Here is a 19,029-nt window from a genome sequence, read left to right as displayed (position 1 = left end):
GATAGAAAATGTAAAGAAAATTATATTCACGGGTTTTGTATTCACATGTATGAGAGTATGTTTTTATAAAGCATGCCCAAAGTGTCTCCAAAGCTCTCCAAAGACGATTACTTAACCTGTGCTAACCGACCTGCATCACATTATTTTATGTCAAAATTAGAACGCAGCAATATTCATAATCTGAATATGACGCATACCTTCTTGGAAAGCGTAGAAAACCCTGTACAAGATGCTTGCCAGGTTTTACAATAGTTTGGTATGGAAATGACCTAGCAATGCATTTACCCAACAACAAGAAGTTTGCTTTGGTATAGCCCCTTATATTGGAACATGATTTTTTGAAAAAAAGTAATGGTATCAAAGATGGTTTGAATATGCCTTTTATTGTTTGAGGTGCCTTTTATTGTTATTGTAATGAGGTGAGGGTTGTAGAGTTGATTTTGTTAAAATAATTTTTCCTGTCTCATTTGCAGTAGCAGTAGAGGGAGAAGATGGCTGTAAACATCCCGGGGGTGATAGCTGTAGCTGTGTTTTATGTGATCATTCTGGCAACTGGAATATGGGCATCTCGAAGGTCCAGGCAAGAGGAGAAGAGAACCACTGGGACTGGAACAGAAGTCACCCTGATCGCTGGTCGAAAAATAAATATCATTGTGGGAATTTTCACAATGACAGGTGAGTGTGATTACTCCCTCAGCAAAGACTGACATTGAAAATAAAATACACTGAACCATATGTTGCGAAATTATGGATTATTTTTGGATCATTTTGTTTGCAGTTGCACACCGGGGACCGTCCTGCCAAAAGCCAAGTTTGGCCGGCTCATGTGGAGCGGCATAATTGGCTCGCCGCTCCAGAGGGAGGGTCTTGACAGGGTTAGCTGATCGCCGTACAATAACTGCCTCGGACGCCTTGGAACCACGGACACGATTAGAGAGATGAGACGTCATGAAGAAGGCGTGTCGCTCTTCCTCAGCCCACCAGGGGGCAGGGTGCCGGCAGTGTATCTAACACTAACTCGAATTGAATTAGAGGGGGGTACAATTGCCTAGTAAATTGGGAGGAAAATAAAGATAATAATATGTAGGTTCCAAACTGAGCCATTACATACGTTTGGAACCTACATATTTAAAACATAAAACCACATACATAAAAACATGGAAACTTATTTACAGTGGTTTCATGTTTCATTTGATGCTCCCCCTTGGGAAATCTGCCGGGCATTATTATTCAGTCAGTTAAATGTTTTTTAAAACTACATTTCCTAAGCCTAAATTTTGCACAATAAATGTTCACCCAAACTGCCTGGGCGTGGTCAACCAAGACAGTATCTGAAAATTCTAATGAATTTGTTGGTTAAACAACCTGTTTTTGATGTTGGGGAGGGAAGGTCTTGGCCTGAAAGATAAGTAATGCTTCATGAAAAGAATGTGTTGGCTTGAGACAAACTGCTGACAACAGCAATCAAGAAACAGATGCTGCATTACAAAAGTTACATTACATTACATTATTGGCATTTGACAGATGCTCTTATCCAGAGCGACGTACAACAAAGTGCATACCCATAACCAGGGATAAGTGCGCTGAAAGACCCTAGAGGGAAGTACAATTTCAATTGCTACCTGTACAACAAAGATAAGGACGAGGGCCTATCTTTTTTTTTTTTTTTTTTTAACAAACAAATAAACAAACAAACAACAAAGCAAAAGTGACCAAACTTAACTATCTAAATACTGCTTACCTAGCCAACTAAAAATACCGAAACACAAAGTAAATCACAAAGACAACAATTAAGGTTCACAGGGAGGTAGGGAGGGATGGGGAGAGGTGCTGCTTGAAGAGGTGCGTCTTCAGTTTGCACTTGAAGGTGAGGAGAGATTCTACAGTTCTGACCTCAATGGGGAGTTTGTTCCACCACCGTGGAGCCAGAACAGACAGTAGTCGTGAGCGTAAGGTGGAGGTTCGGAGAGGGGGAGGTGCCAAGCGACCTGTGGAGGCTGAACGAAGAGGTCTGGCAGGGGTGTAGGGTCTGATGATTTTTTGTAGGTAAGCTGGGGAAGACCCCTTAACTGCTTGGAAGGCTAGCACCAATGTTTTGAAGTGAAACAAGGTCTGTGTTTGTCTTCTAGCTACATGGGTTGGAGGAGCCTACATCATGGTAACATCTACAGCTACCTACGACCCTACAAAGGGCTTGATCTGGGCAACAATGCCCCTGGACTTCATCATTAATTTTTTATTAGGTAGGTACAGCTTACATCCTGTTTACATTTACATTTACATTTTTGTCATTTGGCAGATGCTTTTAATCCAAAGCGACTTACAAGTGCATAGGTTCTACCACAAGTCAAAGCATCACATCCAGAACTAGGAAAATGCAATGCTGTTCGAAACATAGTCATCATCATAAGTGCAAATTATTATTATATTATTATTATTTTTATTTTTTTGGGGGGGGGGGGGGGGGGTTAGACAAGGTTCGGGATATCAGAAAGGAGGGGCGGGGGGAATGAGGAGGGAGGACTGAGGTAGAGTTTGAAAAGGTGGGTTTTGAGTCTGCGTCGAAATAGGGGGAGGGATTCTGCTGTCCTGACAGTGGTAGGCAAGTCATTCCACCACTGAGGAACCAGAACGGAAACAGGCGTGAACGTGCAGCTCGACCGCCAGGTGCACGTAGAGAGGGAACCATAAGGCAACCAGAGCTGGCAGACCGGAGTGGTCTAGCTGGGGAGTAGGGAGTGATCAAGGATTGTATGTAAGGTGGGGCAGTCCCCTTAGCAGCCTGAAATGCCAACACTAGGGCCTTGAAATGAATGCGTGCTGCAATCGGAAGCCAGTGGAGGCCAATGAGAAGCGGGGTGACATGAGCCGACCTGGGCTGACTGGTGATCAGGCAGGCTGCAGCATTCTGGACCAGCTGGAGAGGCTTGATGGCACACGCTGGGAGACCGGCTGGGAGGGAGTTGTAGTAATCCAGGCGGGAAATGACGAGCGCCTGGACTAGGAGCTGGGTGGCTTTCTCCGTCAGGAGATGACGGATACGGCGTATATTATACAGAAAGAACCTGCAGGTTCTGGCAGTGGAGGATACTTGTGGAGCCAGGGTGAGGCAGTTATCAAGAGTCACCCCAAGATTCTTTGCCGTACGGGAGGAGGAAATTGCAAAGTCCTCAACAGTCAGAGAGAGGTCGATTGACGGAGAGGACTTAGCAGGGATGTAGAGAAGCTCAGTTTTGGCAAAGTTGAGCTTCAGGTGGTGGGAAGTCATCCACAATCCAGCATGGATATGTTATGAATGTTATGAAGTTATGAAAAGTTATAGGTTCAAATACTGAGGAGAGTCTACTTATCTTATCTGTTTAACCGTAATAACTTATGTAAATATGTGACACAACACGGTTAAGGGGATACAGAGCGAGATGGTTTTGAGAAAATTGCCTTCAACATTTTGTGAACGTTTGTCACAGTCTCACCTAGAAGTGAGCTAGGTGTAAGAACTGGCCCATCAGCCACTGCTGTGAAGAGGACTGAGAAGATGGGGATGTCAACGAGCTGCAGAATATTCTGGATGCATGAGCTTTAGTTGGGAGGTTTGACCCTCCTACTACGTTAAGATTTTATGGGGTCATATTGAGCCCAACAGTTAAAATAAGCAAAAAAAAAAGAAAATTGCAACAAAACATTTTTGAGCTCATTCTTGGTAGTGTAGGGAAAAAATGTTTTACGGGACAATATAGGCAACAGTTTTACTTGTTTGTTTCCAAAAATGAATTGCCTCCCAGCATAGCTGTGGAATAAACATCATTGTTCATTTGTGAAAATATTGCTATTTTGTTATGCTAACGGAAAATTAATTGAGCCATATTATAGGCACATTGAGAAAAATGGCACAAAACCCCACTCCCTCTGACACTCTTCCCGCACAGTCGCTCTGCAGAGCACAGCTTTCGTGATCGGCGTAAAAGCAGGGGCCGAACGCTGTAATGTAAATCTCATGCGGCTCACATGCTGGGTCCATGATGACGTCTCCCCGACTCTCTGACTTGTTAAGACGTTGTTTTCAATAGCAGCCGGGTTGACGATGTTGTACAAAGGAAACTGGCACCTGTGGAGGACCAACCGGAAGTGAGCTAGGCTTCATATTTATAAAATTCTTTCATATTTGCGCATTGCGATGCGTAATGGATTTTGTAGCTGCAGAGTAGACGAGTATTTCAAGATTCCAAATCCGCGTTTTTTTGTTTACCAAAATGTGAGTTTTAATTTTGGTAAACAAAAAAACGCGGATTTGGAATCTTGAAATACTTCCAGCATTCCGTGGTTGAGAAGTATGTGGTAATACACCCTTTGGCACATCGCATCACATACGCTGTGTATTCAAACTATCTCTTGATAAGACTAAGACTATGCATTACATTACATTAATGGAATTTGGCAGACACTCTTATCCAGAGTGACATACAGTTGATTGGACGAAGCAGGGGACAATCCTCCCCTGGAGCCATTCAGGGTTAAGGGCCTCGCTTAAGGGCCCAACGGCTATATGGATGTTATTGCGGCTACACCGGGATTAGAACCACTGACCTTGCATGTCCCAGTCCTGTGCCTTAACCACTATACTACAGGCCACCCTGCGCATAATTACTGCGCTCCTGTTCACTACCTCCCTGTTACATCCCAAGACTCACCTCCCAGCAGTAATATACAGCGCCTTTCTACATTTTGTCATGTAATAATAATAATAATAATAATAATAGTAATAATTTTAATTTTTAGTGATGTTGTTTCCAGTGTCTCTCTCTCTTTCTCTCTCTCTCGCTCTCTCTCTCTCTCTCCTTCCTTATAGCTGGTTTTTTCTTTGCTAAACCACTGAGGGAAAAGGAGTATGTTACAATGATGGACCCGTTTCAGCTGAAGTACGGGGATACTGTGAGCTGTGCTCTCCTGATTCCTATCCTGATCAGTGACATATTCGTGGTAGCAAGCACCTTGGCGAGTTTAGGTAAAGTTATGGTGCTGCTTGTCATGTCCTGTCTTTGAGTGACGTGTTCTATTGGGGCTTTTTCTAGTAGAAGGTCAGAAAACCTCGACTTCCAAGTTGTCTGGAACGCAACATGCGGCTTGGCCTGCGTCTATGACTGTTCCCTCTTAAACTCACAGAAGCCTCATAATGCCTATGAAGCCCCATAATGGCTGGGGGGGGTTGATGTTCCAAACAGCTTGTATTGTTAAGCCGAGCTTGTTTTGTTAAGTTGTTTGGCCTAGAATTAAGAGTAGATAAAACTTTGTTTTGCACAGTTGTTCTTCTCTGTGACAGGAGGAACCTTAAGCGTGATTCTGGATATATCCTCTTTCTACTCCATATGCACCTCGGCCGCTGTGGGCATAATCTACACACTTCTCGGGGGAATGTTCTCCGTGGCCTATACTGACATCATACAGCTGCTGTTCATTGCTGTTAGTATGGTAAGCTTATTCTTATAGAATCTGAGAATGAATGTGTTGTTATATGTTGATCTCCTTTCCAGTGTTTTGCAATGCACTGTATAAGGTAGACCTATACACAAGCTTGTTAATGCAAATATTTAATCATACCAATCATGGGCCAGCAACTAAATGCATAAAAGCATGCAGATGTGGTCAAGGGGTTCAGCTCTATTTCAGCAAAAATCCATGCATGGCAGCAACATCTTGTTTGTGTTTTTGTTTGTGTTTGTGTTTGTGTTTGTGTTTGTGTTTGTGTTTGTGTGTGTGTGTGTGTGTGTGTGTGAGTGTGTGTCTGTGTCTGTGTCTGTGTCTGTGTTTGTGTGTAATAGTGGCTGTGTGTTCCATTCATGATGCTGAATCCAGCATCCACTGACATCACGCTTACAGCATTCAATGGCACCTTCCAAGCTCCTTGGGTGGGAATGTTGGAGCCAGGGGATGTGGGGTTGTGGATAGATGAATTCCTGGTTTTGGTGAGTGCAGAATCTGGTGTACCTCATACCTTCATTGGCATTTATACGATTTAAGGCACCAATAACAAATAACAGCATGAACAAAATGTTGCATAGTAGAGTAGGCATACAGTACAAACATGTTCACAGCTAAAAATCACTTGATCTAGAGTGTAACAACTGCAAGCCTCTTATTGTGGCTACACCGCGGCTTGAACTATTGACCTTGAGGGGCCCTTAACCACTAGACTACACGCTGACCGATAAGCCGTAACCAAATGACATAATTTCCTTTTGTATAGAAATCATTTTACTTGCTGAATTTTGGCAAGCTTGTTTGTAGTTGCGAGGGCTTGTTTGTAGTTGCGAGGGCTTGTTTGTAGTTGTGAGGGCTTGTTTGTAGTTGCGAGGGCTTGTTTGTAGTTGTGAGGGCTTGTTTGTAGTTGCGAGGGCTTGTTTGTAGTTGCGAGGGCTTGTTTGTAGTTGTGAGGGCTTGTTTGTAGTTGCGAGGGCTTGTTTGTAGTTGTGAGGGCTTGTTTGTAGTTGCGAGGGCTTGTTTGTAGTTGTGAGGGCTTGTTTGTAGCTGCGAGGGCTTGTTTGTAGTTGTGAGGGCTATGAAGCCAGCACAAACTGAGAGCATAACTTGTGCTAGGCATGACGCCACTGACTTCCGTCTAACATGTTTTGGTTTTTTTTCTCTCAGAGTCTTGGAGGTCTGGCCTATCAATCCTTGCACCAGAGAATCCTGTCAGCATCGTCGGTCAGAGATGCCCAGGTCATGTGTTTCTCTGCAGCTGGTTTTTCCAGCATCATGGGCATTCCTTCAATACTCGCTGGGGCAGTGGCTGCATCAACAAGTGAGAATTCATCCTTCTTTCCTTACCCTATTATCCAACCATTCCTTTATATGAGATTATATTGCATCTAGGGGCAGCCTGTAGCATAGTGGTTAAGGTAAATGACTGGGACAAGCAAGGTTGGGGGTTCGAATCCCAGTGTAGCCACAATAACATCTGCACAGCTGTTGGGCCCTTGAGCAAGACCCTTAACCCTGCATTGCTCCAGGGGAGGATTGTCTCCTGCTTAGTCTAATCAACTGTACATCGCGCTGGATAAGAGCGTCTGCCAAATGCCAATAATGTTTGTGTGGGGGAGAAGTATAAGTAATTAATAAAGAACCTTTTTTCCAGACTGGAACATGACCAGTTACGGTTCTCCCTCTCCCTATGAGCGCGGAGAAGCCGGTAAAATCCTCCCGATCGCTCTGCAGCACCTCGTGCCCAACTACATCTCCATCTTGGGCACCGGGGCTGTAGCAGCGGCTGTGATGTCATCCATGGACTCCGCTCTCCTGGCCTCAGCCTCCTTATTTAGCAAAAACATCTACAAAGCATTGATTAGAAAGCAGGTGAGTCCTTTTTATATCCAATAACATCTACAAAGAATTGATTAGAAAGCAGATGAGTCCATGGTGTGACGCTAAGGAAGCGACACGTTTCCCCGTGTCTCTCTTCCCCAGGCCTCCGACCGAGAGCTGCAGTGGGTGATCAAGGGCTCGGTGACCGTGGTGGGGCTGGCGGGAATGGGACTGTCCTTCCTGGAGGACAGCTTTCTGCCGCTCTTCGTCTTCAGTACCGACGTGCTGTACACCGTGGTTCTGCCCCAGCTTGTGTGCGTCCTCCACCTGCCCGTCACCAACGTGTACGGCGCCGTGGGCGGCTACGTCTCGGGCGTGGCCCTGAGGCTGCTGAGCGGGGAGCCCTTACTCCACCTGCCCCCCGTCATCCACTTCCCCGGCTGCAGGCTCGTCGACGGCGTGTACGTCCAGCACTTCCCTCACCGGAGCCTGGCCATGCTGCTGTCGCTGTGCAGCACCGCCCTGATCTCCTACGCCACGGCCGAGCTGCTCCACCGAGGCGTGCTGCCGAGGAGCTGGGATCTCCGGCCGGCTGGGACAGACGCGCCTCGCGTGGGATGTGCTAACGTGACCGGTAACGCTGATAACGAACAGCCTGCGGCTTCAGATCAACTGCTGGACACAAGCTGTTAGGGCGGTTGGTTTAAAATTTACAGCTGATTCTAGACATACCCCCCCAATTGCCAGTTAGAACTGTTAACAGTGCTCACTTTAAACTCTCAATCAGAAAACCTACCACCCCATCAACTGCCTGTGGGCTGAAAGTGTTGTAGGGGAAAATTCACAGAACAAAAGATCTCCCTCCTAATCAGACTCAAAATCAAAATCAAAATCAAAATCAAGTCAAAATCAGACTCAACCTTAATGAGCAAGCTGGTTCCTCCAAGACTCAATGATTTATGCTAGGGGTATGTCTGTGTGTATATATATATATATATATATATACGGCCTGTAATCGATATATCACATGTATGCTGCTTGTTATCAAATCAAATGAACCTAGAACATTTAATTACAGCTGAGCTTATGAAAACGCAAGAAACCACAGTGTAAACTGTCGAAATGAGAGCAAAGAAAAATATTAAAGTATGATACGTAACCTGTATAGTTTCAAACTGTATAGTTTCAAAATGATTAACTGCTAATTTGTGCTAGAAGTACACAGTGACCCATACATATCCTGAGCTGAATAAAATGACGTGCATGCTTAAAAAAACCATGGAAAAATACAAAATGACGTATTTGTTAGAAAGCAGTTCGCGGGGGCAAGGGCGTCCTGAACTAAGAACAGTGTGGGTGATTTGCCACAATGATGTTTTCACCTGTTTTAGGAGGAGTTTTAGGAGGAGTTAAGTGTATAAAATGGGTGTAAAAATGACAATCGAGGTCCATTTTTCGGCAAAACTGGTCCGGCTTTATGAACTTGTGCTAATAAAGTCTGATTTTCCTGAAGAGCTTGCTGCCGTGGTGTCTTTTCCCTCGTGAAGTAGTTTTTTGACAAATTAGAGATTGGACTTAGAATTCTGTCGTTTTCCTAGACACGGCAGTGTGAGTCAACAGGCTGAAGGCAGATTCAGAGTGCAGGCTTCACAAGTTCTCCCTGATAGTACACAAGGTTGTCCTACAATGAAAAACAGACAAACAAGGTGGTGTTGGTTAGGGTTTGATTGCCTCTGTAAGTGAGCGCCATTGTATAGTGGAAAATGTAGCAGAGGAAAACAGTGCGTTGCAGAGGGATGAATGAGGTTGGGGCAGGCAAAAGGGGGGGGGAGGTAGTGTGTTCGCTTGGCAGAGAACTGTGATAAGATAAGGCAAGGTCAAAGGGGGTTTCCGTGACAATTTCAAAAGTAAGGGGTAAAATGAGGACCATAAACAATTAAATATAACTAAACTAGTTGTTAAGTGGATAATCTCACAAGATGAGACAATGCAATAACTCCTCATAATGTAATATTTTTCATCTAATAACCTGCTGGATGAATGTAATACATTTGGGATAATCAAAAAATGTGTTACGTAATTTGGTCATTATTGCTGTACATTATCAGCTGCATAACAAATGTGTTACTTAACTTAAATGAATCATGTAATAACCAAAATAACTGTCATTATGCATTATCTAATTCCCACTCACAAGCACACACATATGCACGCAAACATTATTCTGATTAGGTGATCAGAATCAGTTAGATACTTTGGACGCTGCAATTGTTAGGATAATTATTAGATCGCTAGTTTGCATTAGTAATTAGCAGTTTATATAGGCGTGCTCAGAGCGACGCTCCCTCCCATTTTGGAATGGTATGGTGTGTCAGCACCCCATTATAGTCTGCTCTCTCCCCTTCAGAACGCGCTTCCAGCGACGTGGCCCTCCATGGCGACGGAACCCCACCAACCTCTGCTACCCCTCACTGACCCCCTGTGACTGATTCCGCATCTTCCGTGCTGCTTCCCTCTCTCTCCTCGGCCCTTGACTCTCTCTGTCCTCTTGTCTCCCGGCCTGCTCGATCCTCCCCTCCCAGCCCCTGGGTTTCTGACCTTCTACGTTCCTCCAGGCCCAGCCTACGTGCAGCTGAGAGGAAGTGGAGGAAATCAAAAGACCCATCGGACCTGTCTTCCTACCAGTCTCTCCTGGCGGAATTCTCCTCTGCTATCACCACTGCCAAAAGAAATTACTTCCAAACAAAAATCCAGAACTCCACTTCTAACCCTCGTCAATTGTTCTCCATTTTCTCCTCTCTCCTCAGCACACCTCCCCCACCATCTCAGTCCTCGCTCACTGCTGATGACTTTGTGGTATTTTTTGATGAGAAGGTTGCAGATATCCGCAGCACCTTCGCGACCACCGCTACTTCTACGCCTTCCTCCATTTCTGTGTCTGCCCCGTTTCTCCTCTTTCTGTCCCCTTACAGATGCTGATGTGTCTCACCTCCTGCTCTCCCACCGCCCTACTACTTGTGCCCTGGACCCCATCCCCTCAAACCTCTTTCAGGCAATCACGCCTGACATCCTCCCGTTTGTCACCTCCCTTGTTAACTCCTCTCTGTGCTCTGGCTGCTTTCCCTCATCATTCAAGAGGGCCTACGTCACCCCGCTCCTAAAGAAACCCACTCTAGACCCCTCCTGCATTCAAAACTACCGTCCGGTATCTCTCCTTCCTTTTCTATCCAAATCCATTGAACGAGCCGCCTCCAACCAACTCTCTTCCTTCCTCTCACAGAATAACCTGCTGGACCCCCACCAGTCCGGCTTCAGACCTGGCCACTCGACGGAGACTGCACTCCTCTCTGTCAATGAGTCCCTTCAGGCTGCATGAGCAACCTCTCTCTCCTCTGTCCTGATCCTTCTTGACCTCTCTGCGGCGTTCGACACGGTCAACCACTCCATCCTCTTAGCCTCCCTGGCATCTACAGGGATCTGTGGCACAGCCTTTGAGTGGATCCAATCTTATCTCTCTGGCCGGTCCTCCCAGGTGTCCTGGGCTGAAAGAGTGTCAACCCCTCACCCCCTTGTTACAGGAGTCCCCCAGGGCTCAGTCTTCGGACCCCTCCTCTTCTCCATCTACACGAGATCCCTTGGCCCCATTATCTCTGCTCATGGCATCTCCTATCATTGTTATGCTGATGACACCCAACTCTTTCTCTCCTTCCCCCCATCAGACACATATCTATACCCCATATCTCCGCCTGCCTGAGAGACATCCAGAGCTGGATGGGCAACCACCATCTAAAGCTCAACCCAGGTAAGACAGAGGTCATCTTCATCCCTGCTTTAACCTCTCCCTTCTCTGATTTCTCCATCTCACTAGGGGATACCACAGTGACCTCATCCCCTAGTGCAAGAAACCTTGGAGTGGTGATGGACAACAGGCTATCCTTCTCCGAGAACATCGCTACGGTGACCCGGGCGTGCAGGTTCTTCCTGTACAACATCCGGAGAATCCGACCCTTTCTCACCACCTACTCCACTCAGCTCCTTGTTCAGGCAATGGTCCTGTCCTGTCTGGACTATTGCAATTCTCTGCTGGCTGGCCTTCCAGCATCTGCCATCAGACCCCTACAACTCATCCAGAATGCTGCAGCCCGTCTGGTATTCAATGTTCCCAGACATTCACATGTCACCCCCCTGCTCAGCAACCTCCACTGGCTGCCTGTTATGGCTCGCAAATTTAAAACTTTGGTGCTCGCATACCAGGCAGTTAAAGGATCAGCTCCTGTATATATTCAATCCCTTATCAAGACCTATACACCAACAAGACCCCTCCGTTCTGCCACTTCGTGCCGTCTGGCGCCTCCCCCTCGCCACACCTGCACCTCACGCTCAAAATTCTTTAAAATTGTCACATTCTTTAGGGGTGTGAACTGTGTTGACAGCTACCAAAATTAGGGGTGTGAAAAGTTAAAAATATGTTCCCTAACTGTAGCCAAAATTGTAGCTAGGAGACAACTAGTCCTGTCATGTTTTGTCTCACTGAACTGTGCAATTTCCAACAATGGTAGAATGTTCTATTTATAGCTACACTCAGTGAGCACTTCATTACGTATTCAATTTTTTTTCAGATTGCTTACACACTAAAATTGAATGCTTAGACAAAAGTATCAGAACCTTAACTTTTGTAATCATGCCTTAAACAAAAGTACAAACACACCTTCTGCTTTGCACTTTGTTTGCAATTCTGCAACACACTTATTGCAAAACACTACACACTGTTTCTTACATTAGACACTTCGTTCAATAATTAAATCTCTTGAAATAATTGTGAAAACACACCTGAAATTGGCAACACCCCCACACACACACCCACACACACACACACACACACACAGGAAAACACTTATAACCTAATTGACCACCAATCAGTCTGAGCCTTTGCACTATAAATAGACCTCAGGTAAGCTCACCTCTTTTGTAAGAACTTTGCAAATATGGAGACAGTGAGAACAAGAGCAAGGGCAGAGCAGGACAAAGACAAGAACAGAGAAGGGGACCAGGTCATGAATCATGATGAGGGAGGCCGGGCAGAGAGTCCAGCCCAACCTGAGTCACTATATGGTAGCATCCATAATACAGACATTTAGATTGGAGAACAGATAAGCCTTCAACTTTCTACACTAGACTGTACCTATGTAATTGTTGCACATCATTCTGTATCACAGTACAATACAATATAGTCCTACAATATCAGGTCTCTGCGCCACAGTGAACAAAAAAAAGAAAATAGCGCTGTGAAGTACATGTAATACAGTTTTGAAGTTGCTGTGTTACGATTTCCTGAGGGTTGTGACTGCATGGCAGTGGAGTTCCCATTTGTCTTCCTCAGCTGAGGTTGTAGCTGTCGTCCAGCAGGGGGCAGTGCTGCGTGCCATCCCTCCCTTCCCCTGGAATGGTCTAATCGTTGATTAGATAATTGCTTGATGAGTCACCAGTTTTCCTGGGTGTTTGCACCTGAGAGACCCTTGATAAGTGGCTTCACCCAGAAGCTCAAGAGATTGATTTCTCACTCTGTACTAGGCCTTTGACGTTGGTTGTTGGTTGTTGGTTGTGGTTTGTAGGTTGTAAATGGTTGGCATTTATATAGCGCCTTTATCCAAAGCGCTGTACAATTGATGCTTCTCATTCACCCATTCATACACACACTCACACACCAACAGCGATTGGCTGCCATGCAAGGCGCCGACCAGCTCGTCAGGAGCATTTGGGGGTTAGGTATCTTGCTCAGGGACACAGCCCGGGCGGGGGATCGAACCGGCAACCCTCCGACTGCCAGACGACAGCTCTTACCTCCTGAGCCATGAAGGTTGTAGGTTGTCGGTTGTAGGTTGTTGGTTGTTGGCTGTTGGTTGTAGGTTGTTGGTTGTAGGTTGTAGATTGTTGGTTGTAGGTATTTTGGATTTCCACACTGCACTTGCACTCACACTCAAACACCCCTAAACTGATTCACTCTGACACGCATTCAGACAGGAACAGATTATTTCCAATAAATTCTTTAAATGTGTTTTCCTTGTCGGGTCTCCATGTTTTGTTGTTGGCTGCTTGAATGCCAGTCGTAACAGGGTGGAAGGCAACATCTGTTCACCCATGAACAGGAACTGGTCATTGTCTGTACAGTGTACAGTGTACAGTGTTGGCAAACGACACCGTCCGCCTACATCAACTACAAAAGCACATCATCGCAGATCATACAACATTCCACAATATGAACTGTGTCGGTATATCGCCACACTGCCGCATTGCAGTTGATTGTGTCATATTGACTCTGCATATATATATTCAGACAAAGCAGTATCTGTCTGAATGTATATATGCAGAAGGCGGGATCCATAAACAGGAACAGGAACATTCAACAGGAACAGAATGCCACCCTGTCACATTAAGGTTGTGAACGGTTTTGACAGCTGTCAAAATGAGTGAACTGTTCCCTAACTGTAGCCAAAAAACACACACATCACTGTAGCCTGTATCAGAAAGCTGGACTGCCCTGACTCTCAGCCCCGTAGGCAATATCTTTGGTTAATTTTTATCATTGTTATTTAAATCCTTTGGGGTAAGTCCAAGATATAATGTGGGAAAAGACATACTGACATCAAAACCCAATGTCTCGGAGACTATTTTGGACACTTCCTTCCAAAACGGCTTGATGTGGGGACATGACCGGAATATATGCGCATGGTCCGCCAGGGTTGTCCCACACCTCCAGCATGGCAGTGGAGTTCCCATTTGTCTGGATTTTTGTTTAGGGGTTATGAAGAAGCGAATAATGTTCTTCCAGCAATAGTCCCTCCAGGTTAAGGAGTTTGTTGAAGAAAGTTGTGTTTCCCATGTATCGGTCCACATTTCTTCTGTTATTTCTATTTGCATTTCCTTCTCCCACCTTTGTTTTATGTACTCTGTTGAGTGTTTGTTCAGTGATGAGATGCCAGAGTATATCTTGCTTATAATGCCCTTGCTACTCCCTGATTTATAAGCATCAATAAATACTCTAATGAGTCTTGATGGTTCAGTTGAATTTGATCCTTTTATCTCTTTCCAGAAGTAGCTGCGAAGCTGCAGATATCTATAGAAATCTGTTCTGTCTAACTCATATATCTGGCATAGATTTTGAAAACTGTCCATCTCCCAGTTAGCAACAATTTTACATAAAGCTGTTATTCCCAGCCGAGACCATTGCTTGTATCTAGAGTCATGAGATGCTGGTACAAAATCTAAATCGTATGCTGGCCAACTGATTAATCTCTCTTTGAATATGGAATTTCTTGACTACCTCCATCCACACTTTAAGTGAAGGATTAATCCATGGGTTTGAATTCAGTGCCAGTTCCTCTTTCCTTATAGGGCAGCCAAGAAGTGACTGCACTGGTATGTCTACTTGAGACATCAAAATACACTTCCACTTAGCCACATAGGTGGGATTACACCAATTCACCAATGGTCTCAGCTGGGCTGACATGCAGTAATCCTCTAAACATGGAAGGGCTAAGCCCCCTGTCCCCTTTTGTAGTTGAAGTGTTGAGTATTTTACCCTGGGTTTTTTGTTACTCCAAATGAAGCGTGATATATGTTCACTCCACTCTCTGAATTGTTTGGAAGGGATCTCCACTGGGAGGGATAAGCATAAGTACAACACTCGTGGTAGAATGTTCGTCTTAACTGCCCTGATTCTACTACCAAAGTCTAGTGGGAGCAAACTCCATCTATTGATGTCCTCATATAGCTTTTTATTGATATAGTTGTAATTAATGTCATAAAGTAGTGATATGTCTTTTGGAATATATATACCTAAGTACTTGATATATGAAGAAGACCAATTGAAATTATATCCATCTATCATTTCCTGTGTGGGGGTATAGTTAAATAATAAAGCCTGAGTTTTGTATCATTGGTTAATTTTGATTCATAAAGCTGTCCTTGGTCAGCTCCCACTGTATTTAAGTTCTGTGATAGCGTGGACAAACACAAATCCACATGCATTGAGATCACATGACGTCATTTTGTTTAATGTTCCAAAAGTACGTCCTGTTTTCAGCGATGCTGCTCCCTCAGCATGGAAGAAGCTACAAGAGAAAATCCAGCTTAATTCACTGATACCTTTAGAAAATGTTAAACTGCTTATCGGCAATGCAATGGACACTGCACGCACTTGTTTTACCTAAATGTTTTTACTTGTTTTAGCCTAAATTGTTTGTATATTGTCTATCTTCTTTTGTGTCTTGCTGTGTGTAACGCACATACTGTATCAGTTATTTTTTATATTTTAAGGCATTTCGGCCAGGACTCCCTTGTAAAAGAGATGTAAATCTCTTTCCAGGTAAGGAAAAGGTTATGTTTACACAATGTTTGGTGCCCACAGAATGGACAGACTGGTTCTAGCTGACAGGAAGGTGAAAGCAACTCAAATCACACATGCATACATTACAATAGTGATATAGAACAGAAGATCATCCCGGAACACACAACATGTTCAACGGCGGATGGGCTACAGCAGCAGATGACCAATAAGTCCAAAAATGTCTCCAATAAATGCCTAATAATGTGATCACTGAGTGTATATCATAACTGTAGTCTATTTATGGACTCCTGCAGTTCACATGATGAAGATTACTTCTGTCTTTCCTGAGCAAGAGGGATGGAGAAGGAAATTAAGTGGTGATCAGACACATAGTAGAGGGGTAACAGTGGGGTTAGGAGAGGAGCAGTTCCTCACAAAGATGAGGTCTAGAAGGTCTCCAGCGTTGTGGGTTGGGGGAGAGTGGAGGAAGGCAGCAGACCTGGAGGCTTCCAGGTGGATGTTGAAGTCTCCCAAGAGGCTCAGCAGGGCGCTGTCCTCTGGGAAAAAAAAGCTCAATAGGGTGTCAACTTCCCAGGGGCCCTGGAGGACAATAAGCAACAGCAATACAGAGGTTAATTGGGTGGGTTGATTCAGACAGAGTGGTATTCAGAAGTGCATATAGATAGGTCGGAGAGGGGGAAAAAACAGAATATCCAGGAGGGGGAGGTCAACCACCACCATGGCCGGATGGCCCGGGGGTGTGAGAGAAGGGGGGCCCGGCAGGAGTGGCAGTGTTTTCAGCTGTGACCCAGGTCTCGGGGAGGGCGAGGAACTGTAGGGACAGGAGGGGGGCATGAGTGGTAATTAATTCAGCCTTCCGTGTGGCAGATTGGCCGTTCCATAGCCCCCCCTGCGACTGTGAAGTTCTCATAGGGGGTCAGCGGGTGGTCGCAGAGTTGGTTGGGTGGAGGGGGTCCGATGCGTCACTGGAAGTGCCTTCTGTGGGGGAGAGAGCAGACTGGAATGGGTGCTGACACTATGGGACACATTTCTCGCTCACGCGTGCTGTCTGTCCTGGCCCCACGGTGGTGGAATGACCTCCTGGTGGATGTCAGAACGGCAGAGTCTCTGACCTCTTTCAAGCGCAGACTGAAGACTCATCTCTTCAGGCTACACCTTTCCCTCCCTAACTTACCACCATGATTATCCTTATATGTATCCCCTTCGCACTTGTACTTGTGTTTGATCTGCACTTTATTGTACGTCGCTCTGTATAAGAGCGTCTGCTAAGTGTCTTGTAATGTAATGTAACATAGTACACTAGGAGGGAGTGTTGCTCTGAGCCAACTGTCACATACCCTGATACTATTTCTTTGATGACTAAGGAATTTCACAATCGTGAAACAGCTGAAAAACCACAAGGTTCCGTTAAATCCAACAATGAACACAACTGAAATGTGGATGTTCCTCCCTCATAATTTCCTCTGCCCTTTGCGATATCCCTCTTGTCTAACCCTAACCCTTAATAAATAAATAAATAAATGTAAAAAACATGAAAAATAAAAGAATTGCACTCACGATGACTATTGTCTTTTTGTTTAGAATAGCTCTTCATACATGTTTTGCTAGTTATGGATTTTATGTTTTTAACTTGTGGAAGAACCTATGTACTTGTAAATCACTTTGGATTAAAAGTGTCTGCCAAATGACAAACATTTTAATGGAAAATGTTATTTCTGGATGGGTTTATTTTCAGAGAAAGCCAAAGGAACCATCAACCCACAATGTCTGTTGCAAAATGTAAAACATGGAGATGGACCTGGTGTGGATGGTAATCTCATGGATTGTTCTGCATGGTGATGTATCAGCCAAGGATTAGAATGTCATTTTAGGGGGTAACCATGTGAAGCCTATATCACAAACACTGTTCCCTCACAATGATGTCCCCGTTTTCCAATGGCATTAAGGGTGGTTTCATGAACAGAGGGAAGATGTTAGCACTTTCCATGGCCTCCACAAATGCCATTTCTGGACCTCACTGAACTTTTAAAGGAAGTTCTGGTGTTGAGAGTATGAAGTGGATTGCCCCTCCTTCTTCTCTCAAGGAGCCAGAGACCTTCCTTTCCTGTTGAGTGGTGCAATACAACATTACTCATCCCTTCACAACTGGCCTGGCAGCATTTCAAGAAGGAATGAAGTTGTTCTGATAATTAGATAGAAAGATCATGCCTACATACGAAAGATGATACTCATAAATCCCCCCCCCCCCCCCCCCCACATGATAATCCATAAATTAACCATACACTCACTGAGCACTTGATAAGGAACATTTTTACTTTATTACACCCACTTATTCATGCGATTATCTAATCAGCCAAATGGGAGCAGTGGAATGCATACAATCATGTAGATATGGGTCATGTTCACATCAGCCATCAGAATGGGGAAAAAATGTGGTCCAAGTGACGTTGACTGTGGAATGATTGTTTGTGGCAAACAGGGTGGTTTGAGTATCTCAGAAACTGCTGATCTCCTAAAATGATCAAACACACTAGTCTCTAGAGTTTGCAAAGAATGGAAAAAAAAGAAAATCCAGTGAGCAGCAGTTCTGCAGACAGAAATGCCTTGTTAATGAGAGATGTCAGAGGAGAAGGGCCAGACTGGTCAACCTGATAGGAAGGTGACAGTAACACAAAATCCACACATTACAACAGTGGTATGCAGAAGAACATCTCTGAACACACAACACATCATAACTCTTAAGCGGATAGTTACAGCAAGTCAAAAATAAGTCTAATATCTAATAAAGTGCTCGCTGAGTGTATAAACATAAAATATGTACAGTGGGGTCCAAAAGTCTGAGACCACATTGAAAATCTTGGAAAATATATTTATATCCTAGAAATAAACAAAAAGTTAAAAGTTACATCAAAGTTTTTCAAGAACTACTCGAAGACCAAAGAAGAGCAAGGAGTGCTGGACAATACATCTGACCTCAACCCCACTGAGCATTTATGGGGGCACCCGAAGACTGACAAAAGCCAAGCATTTAGTAACATCACAAGATGCTCTTTGGAACATTGTTAAATATTGCTGGGATAACATGAAGCATCATGTTTTTGGAGTCCATGCCAGCTTGAGTGCACGTTGCCATTAAAGCAAAAGGCTGAAATTAATGTCAATGAATTTAAAAGATTTAACTTTTAACTCAAATTGTTATGCTGATAATTTAATTAGAAATGGAAAAGCAAAATAGAGTGGTCTCAGACTTTGGGACACCACTGCATAGCAGACCCAAATTGGAAAACAATACTTTGCCAAGTATTAAACTTATGGGAAATATATGGGAAACATATGAGAAAATGATTTACTTTTATTTCAATACATTTACTCCCATGGTTCAATAT

The 19,029-nt window shown here is 44.4% G+C and overlaps 1 protein-coding gene across 1 annotated transcript; it reads left to right on the top strand.

The window, feature by feature from the left end:
- Positions 1-491: 491 nt before the first annotated feature.
- Positions 492-7,989, top strand: LOC133136731 (high-affinity choline transporter 1-like). The gene is made up of 8 exons (XM_061254408.1): positions 492-675; positions 2,130-2,243; positions 4,847-5,002; positions 5,318-5,466; positions 5,817-5,960; positions 6,643-6,796; positions 7,130-7,347; positions 7,459-7,989. Exons 1-8 carry the CDS (start codon positions 492-494, stop codon positions 7,987-7,989), a joined length of 1,650 nt encoding a protein of 549 aa, XP_061110392.1.
- Positions 7,990-19,029: the final 11,040 nt, after the last annotated feature.

The sequence above is a fragment of the Conger conger genome, chromosome 9 (genome assembly GCF_963514075.1).
Source record: "Conger conger chromosome 9, fConCon1.1, whole genome shotgun sequence".
NCBI classification, from domain to species: domain Eukaryota; kingdom Metazoa; phylum Chordata; class Actinopteri; order Anguilliformes; family Congridae; genus Conger; species Conger conger.
The sequence above is the reverse complement of the archived record's forward strand: the minus strand, read 5'-3'. Positions and strand labels throughout refer to the sequence as shown.

Excerpts from the sequence above, each read along its gene's own strand:
- LOC133136731 (XM_061254408.1), top strand. The coding sequence starts at position 492 with ATGGCTGTAAACATCCCGGGGGTGATAGCTGTAGCTGTGTTTTATGTG. Across the intron at positions 676-2,129 it reads GGGAATTTTCACAATGACAG|CTACATGGGTTGGAGGAGCC; the intron begins GTGAGTGTGATT and ends TTTGTCTTCTAG. Across the intron at positions 5,003-5,317 it reads AAGCACCTTGGCGAGTTTAG|GAGGAACCTTAAGCGTGATT; the intron begins GTAAAGTTATGG and ends TCTCTGTGACAG.